This window comes from Microtus ochrogaster, linkage group LG4 (genome assembly GCF_000317375.1).
Source record: "Microtus ochrogaster isolate Prairie Vole_2 linkage group LG4, MicOch1.0, whole genome shotgun sequence".
In the NCBI taxonomy this organism is placed as follows: Eukaryota; Metazoa; Chordata; class Mammalia; order Rodentia; family Cricetidae; genus Microtus; species Microtus ochrogaster.
In genome coordinates, this window is record NC_022030.1 from 56840359 (window position 1) to 56847305 (window position 6947).

Below are 6947 nucleotides of genomic sequence, written 5' to 3' on the forward strand. Positions count from 1 at the left end.
AGCTTTGCCCTAAGTTCTCCTTATAGACTCCCCCAAGTCTTTCCCACTGTGGCCTTCTGAAACTTCCACTGTAGAAAGTTAAACCCCCTTCTCTTTTATTCTCCCCGGGGAACTTGGAAGCTTCCCAAGGTTCTATTTGGGAACTCGGGGATAACACGTGAGGGTAAATTCAAGAACCCGAAGATGATGAAAGTGACCATCTATGGAGGGAAGAATTTGGAGAGCACACCCTCAAGTGCAGCTGCACCCGGCTATCCCTGCTGAGCCCATGGGACTGCTGATGCTGTTGGGTCCCATGACCTAATCTGAACCCAAATGCAGACGTGGGTGGGACTCTGAGGGGAGGTATGGTCTGGTGTGGTTTCTCTCCTTTTGCTTTACTTATCCATTTCCTTCAGCTGTTGGGTCATTCTGGTCTCCGAGCTGCAGGCTCCTGCACACACGAAACATACGCAGCTGGTGTCTCAGGTAGGAAGCCACCGTTGTGTATCACACACTTGTTGGGGTAAGAAGGCTTGATTTGATTTGATTTTAGAAAATGCACTGGTTTCTGTAAAATGCAGGAATTTCTGATAAACTATTTCTTTTTTCTTTTCTGGGTTTGGTTTTTGAGACAGGGTTTCTCTCTGTGGCCCTGGCTGTCCTGGAACTCACTTTGTAGGCCAGTTTTGAACTCAAAGATCCACCTGTCTCTGCCTCTTCAGTGCTGGGATTAAGAGTGTGCAGTACCACTGCCCAGCTTCTAAGATGTTTCCCGTCTACTCACTAGGAGTAAGTTCTCAACTCTGACTTCCTAGCGTTTGTGGTCACAGCCCCCTCATCCTCTGTTGTTATTCCTCTCCTGTGGCTCAGATGGATCATTCCCCAATTCAGTGTGATTGTTCTTGATAAGCTTTCATCTTCTGTGAAGATACAAACACTGGCAGGGAGAGGGCCTCCCAAGGTGAGGGGAGGTAAATGCACCTGCCATGGAGTCTAAGGCCTGGGAGCCAGTGAGAGCATCCCCCTTCCCCCCAATTTGCAGATGACAAATGGGACTCTGTAGGGATTAAAGACCCTAGTCAAGGCTACCATGGAGAGAGTGGGCATTCGGTAACAGGTAACAGTCCCCTCATTTCTAACCTGGTTAACTTCTAAGTGCTTCCAGATTGGAGAACCCTCAGTTAGGTAGAGGCTTATTTATGTGTGTGTGTGAGTGTGTGTGTGCGCGCAGTAATATATGTATGTATGTATACACACACACACACACACGCACGTACGCAATCAGGGGATGATTTTAAGGAGTTGGTTCCCCTCTCCATCAAAGGTTCTGGGAGTAAACTCAAGTTGTCAGGCTTCTATGACAAGCTTTTTTGCCTGTTGAGCTATCTCACCAACTCTTATGTGTTCTTAAATTTTTATTTTTCACAGTTAGTGTGTGTGCATGGTTTGGGTGTGGAGACCAGAGGATGGCCTGCAGGAGATGGCTCTTTCCTTCTACTTTGTGGTTTCTGAGGCTCAAATTCAAGTTGTCACACTGGGCAGCACCTTTGTCCACTGAATCACCTCATTGGTGCCCCCTATACATATTTTTGACGTGATGTTTACAACTATGAAAGCTAGACATAAGATCATCATAAGTCAAGGCACACTGGACAGTTTAATATAATCTGTCTCTCTCACTTCTTTCTCCAGGTAGATTCCATGAGAGGCAAAAAGGGGCCTGGAGTGATGACTCAGTTAAGAGCACAGATTGCTCTTTTTTTTCCTATTTAAAAAAATTATTTTGTGTCTTTTACGTCATGTATCTTTTTTTATTAAATTTTTAATTTTATTAAAATTAAAGAATTTTTATAATTTATTTAACTTTATTTTATGTGCATTGGTGTGAAGGTGTCAGATCCCCTGGAAGTGGATTTACAGACAGTTGTGAGCTGCCATGTGGGTACTGGGAATTGAACCTGGGTCCTCTAGAAGAATAGTCAGTGCTCTTAACCTCCAAGCCATCTCTCTAGGCCATGTCATGTATCTTGATCCCATTCATTTCCCCTTCCTTTCACATCTACCCTCCACCCCTGCACTCCCCCCCCAATAAAACAAAATTTAAGAGTAAAAAGAAAAAATAAACAAGGAAAAAAATGAAAACTCCCCTTATGGAAGCTGCAGTGTGACACAGTGAGTCACACACTAAACCCCTTTGTCCATATGTCTTTATTTGCAAAAGTTCGCTGCAAAGAGTCATTGGTCTGGCTCGAGGTCTCTGGTTTCTATTACACTATCGGTGCTGGGCCTCACTGGGACTCTTCTTGGCTCCCGTGTTGTTTCCGTGTGTTGTGGAGATCCTGTAAGAGCGCAGATTGTTCTTGAGGGTTTGTTCACAACTCCCTGTAGCTCCAGTTCCAAGGGATCTAACGCCTTCTTCTGGTATGTATACAGACATACAGACTAGCATGCATGTATACACACATAAGTAAGTGCCATGAGAAATAATAAGTCTTTTTTGAAAAGGGCAAACAATCACGAGGGGGCACATATACAAAATAACGTTGGGAGGGACACCCAGATACACCTTACCTCCTTGTGCTTTGCTGCGTGCTGGCTCTTTCCTGAGTATATAAGAGCGACCTGGGGGATGGAGAGATGGCTCAGTGGTTAAGAGCATTGCCTGCTCTTCCAAAGGTCCTGAGTTCAATTCCCAGCAACCACATGGTGGCTCACAACCACCTGTAAAGAGATCTGGCGCCCTCTTCTGGCCTGCAGACATACACACAGACAGAATATTGTATACATTAAAAAAAAAAAGAGCCGCCTGGTGGCTGCATCTGAATGTAGGGGCATGGCTGAGGGACAAAGATGGTTAAAAGAAAACAAGATAGCTGGAGATAGAGTTGAGAACTAAAGTGCCAACTGGAAGGCGAAAGTATCTCCCATGAGTTTTATTTTATCCCGTACTCAGACTGAGTCTCCAAGAACTTTGACAGCATTAGTAATTCAACTTCTATCGAAGTTCAAATTGAAGGCCAAGGGAGTGAACTCTGGTCGTCAAAGCAACAGGGAAGCCAATAATACTATCCCCTAAACATTCACGATGCTGGAATTTGGTTACTAAATCATATTTCTCTCTTGACCTTTCACCTAGATCGGACCATGGCCAAGGCGGACTACTTCTGGGCTGTTACTGATAATATGACGTGGGACGACTTTGAGAAAGAATTTGGAAATAGCTCCCAAATACCCACTGGAGATTATTTCAGCCCTTGTAAGAGAGTTCCAGTAACCAACACTTGGGCTCTGGTTGCCGTTTATGCACTGGTGTCCCTGCTGAGCTTGCTGGGAAACTCCCTGGTGATGCTGGTCATCTCATCCAGGCGAAGGAGCTGCTCCGTCACCGATGTCTACGTGCTGAACCTCGCCGTTGCCGACCTGCTCTTTTCGCTGACCCTGCCCTTCTGGGCTGTCTCCAAATTGAAAGGCTGGATTTTTGGCACGCCCCTGTGTAAGATGGTCTCACTCCTGAAGGAAGTCAACTTCTTCAGCGGTATCCTGCTACTGGCCTGCATCAGTGTGGACCGATACCTGGCCATCGTCCATGCCACGCGCACGCTGACCCGAAAGCGCCACTTGGTTAAGTTCATATGTCTAGGCCTCTGGAGTCTCTCTTTGATTCTGTCCCTGCCCTTTGTCATCTTCCGCCAGGCCTATAAACCATACGGTTCTGGAACAATCTGCTACGAGGTCCTGGGTAAAGCCACAACAAATTTTCGGATAATGTTGCGGGGCCTGTCCCACACATTTGGCTTCCTCCTGCCGCTGCTGGTCATGCTGTTCTGCTACGGGTCCACACTGCGCACGCTCTTTAAGGCCCGCATGGCGCAGAAGCACCGGGCCGTGTGGGTCATCTTTGCGGTTGTGCTTGTCTTTCTGCTCTGCTGGCTGCCCCACAACCTGGCCCTGCTCACAGACACTCTCTTAGACACCCGCTTGATTGAGGACACCTGCAAGCGCCGCAGTGACATCGACCAGGCCCTGTATATCACTGAGTTCCTGGCCTTTTCTCACAGCTGTCTCAACCCCATCATCTATGCCTTCGTCGGCCAAAATTTTCGTCGTGCGTTCCTCAAGATCCTTGCGAACTGTGGCCTGGCTCGCAAGGAGGTTTTGACACCGCACCGTGCTGCCTTTCACACATCTCTTACTGTCCGCTAAACCTCTGAAAATTACCAGAGAGTGATCGCTCTCCCTCAAAGGAGAGAATAGCTATTGTGTTGATGTGCGGTGCCATGCCGCGTGTGTGCGTGAGTGTGCGTGTGCACAGTACAGCTATGGACAGAGAGTACCTGGTCTGGGGAGGGAGGTGACAGGATCAGAAGTTAGAAACTACTGTCTCTAGAGCCCACGCCTACTTGCTGATGAGGCACTGATAGTCCTTCAAGGACTGCCTTTACCCTTCAACTGGAACAAATGTCATCATTTCTACTGAATACCTGCATCTGTGATTTGTAATCTGGGTGATTATCGTGGTCACATCTGTAGCCTAACGCCATTAGAACCAAGAACTGGAGCTTGCAGCTGACATTAGCCCTCTCGGACAGGACCCTCTCCTTGGAACACCACCCTGACTGCTCAGCACATTCCAGCGGGCTGTCTAGTAACTCTTCGTCCTGTGATCTGAGTTCATGAGACCGTTTTTCCCATCTTGGGGAATGTTGCAATGCCTGCTGAGGACATCAGTCAGGTGCTGCTGAGGCACCCAGCCACCAGGCAGCCTTGTGACGAAGCTGAAGACCATCTTCCCTTTAGGTGTCCTGGGTGGACAAAGGGTGTTTGGGAAACTTGGCCTGAGAATCCCCTTTACCTCGTGACCAGCGTCACAGAGGGGGACGAGTGTGCTGGGTACCAGCTGAGTCAAGGATGGAGCAAGACCGGCAGCTGTAACTTCTGCCGTCTTGGAACTTCCGGTTTGACAGGGGACAACAGCAACTTTATAAATCTGAATATAGCTGTCGATCAGCTGGACAGGCAGCTCTTTCCAATAAAATTTCTGTCCCATGTTTGTCCTTGTGGAAGTGTCTTGAGCTTGCCACCGAGTAAAAGCTGTGGGTGGGGCGGCTGTGGTTCCTGGTGTAGAATGGGGTTAGCGCTCCTCACTGCCTGTGGGCTGGAGCCGCCTTTGCAGGCACAGCCTCGTGCTCATCATCACAGCTCACATTCAGGAGGGTCCCTCTGTCCCTCATGTGTGTGAGTTCAGCCTTACGTCTGTGTATAGCCATTGTCTCCGGGAGTGACCTGGCCTGTCTTTAACTTATATTCAGTGGCTTCCTCATCTCCATATGACTCCAAGAAATTGTGTTTGAGACTGGAGAGAAGGCTCAGTGGTTAAGAGCACTTGCTGCTTTTTCAGAGGACCTAGCTTTAATTCCCAGAACCCACATAGTGGCTCATGACTATCTGTAACGTAGGTCCCAGGGGGTCCAATACCCTCTTCTGACTTCTGTGGGCCTTAGCTATGCATGGTAGAAACAGAAACTCCTACTAGAGAAGGTACTGGCCTGTGTGCAGGTGGGGGAGGGATCAGGATGGCCTGAGGCTGAGCTTCCGGGTGGGGTTGCAGTGAAGGCTGAGACCGGATCATGGACCAAAGCTGGAGTAAGGCTAAGGGTGGGTACAGTCCTGGGGGACAGCTTGGTATAAGGTGAGGTAAGGTCAGACAAGGGCAGTTATCAGTAATAGAGAAAAATCCAGCCATGGGGGGACTGGGAGTGAGAGACTTAGGGACCCGCTGACGGTTGGAGGCAAGGAGTCCAGCTAGGGCCTGGACCAGGTCAGGACTGGAGGATGGCATATGTCAGAAAGGGAATGAGCGCCAGGGATGACTGGAACTGAAGACCTCACAGGTAGGGTCATCATCCTCTTTTAAATATTGTCTCTGACACATATCCAGAGTCAGGACAGGGGATCCTGGGAGGTAGGGGAGGAGTCAGGGGCTCGAACCCATGGAGAGAGAACTGAGTCAGGAGAGAGGATGTGTTAGCTGTGTTTCCCTACAGTACTTGAACTCTATTGCCTATAGCAATATTTCCAGCCGATATGTGGCATACTCGCTCATGTCAAGAACTGTGCTGAAGGATTTGCTATTTGGAACAGCTGCGGCTGGGTTGGGGAGATGTAAGAAATTCTGCAGAGTCTAAGCAAAGGCGAGAGAGAGAGAGGACACAGCCTGGGCCAGAAGGTCAAGCCTCAGCGGGCATGGAGTGCTTCTGTAAGCCTTACACGATAGCTTGTGTCCAGCCCTGGTTGAGCCTAAAGCTTATGTAACGCAGTCAGGTGACTTCCTTGAGTGGGCTGTTAGTGAGCTTAGAGACAAAGTGGAAGCAGAATCGGGGAGGGTATGGGCAAGCTTGTGACAGTGCGGTAGAAGGAGAGGGAGAACTCACCAATGTTGGGGGGAGACACTCAAAGACCATTCAGCATGGTCAAAATTTGATCTGAGAGTCTGTAGTGAGTCAGCCTGCAGCTGTGTGGAGAGGGCAGCTGGGATGCACATTTCAGGGAGATCCCCCCCCTTGCCCCCAGCAGGAGGAAGCAAGCAAACCATTTAACAAGAGCCAAGACCGTGCAGTTAGCTGGACATTTCAACCCTGAGTTTCTAGAACGGGGTTGGGGGCTTTTCCATGGGACTTTTCAGAGTAGGAGGTGGGTAAAAAAAGGGGGGGGAGGGGTAGTTTCAGTTTAAAACAAAGATAGCTTCAGCTGAGACAAGATGGAGAAAACTTTTGATCTGTTAATAAGAAAGTCTTTGAGGGGAGACCAGTAGGACCCAGCTATCAGTTGAGGAGAAGAGGCAGTGACAGGGATTCAACCTCTAGCCTGGATAACAACGGAGGGGGGGCATGTTATGGCTGGGTAGGTAATGTATACATTTAATCCTAGCATTTAGGAGGTAGAGGCAGGGGGGAATCTCTGTGAGT

At 48.7% G+C, this 6947-nt stretch overlaps 1 protein-coding gene across 1 annotated transcript; it reads left to right on the forward strand.

The window, feature by feature from the left end:
• The first annotated feature begins 3126 nt into the window (after nt 1-3126).
• LOC101983285 (C-X-C chemokine receptor type 1) lies at nt 3127-4185 on the forward strand. The gene has a single exon (XM_005361667.1). It carries the CDS (start codon nt 3127-3129, stop codon nt 4183-4185), a length of 1059 nt encoding a protein of 352 aa, XP_005361724.1.
• Nucleotides 4186-6947: the final 2762 nt, after the last annotated feature.

Bases quoted from the DNA above. Each gene is read 5' to 3' on its own strand.
- LOC101983285 (XM_005361667.1), top strand. From the start codon at position 3,127: ATGGCCAAGGCGGACTACTTCTGGGCTGTTACTGATAATATGACGTGG.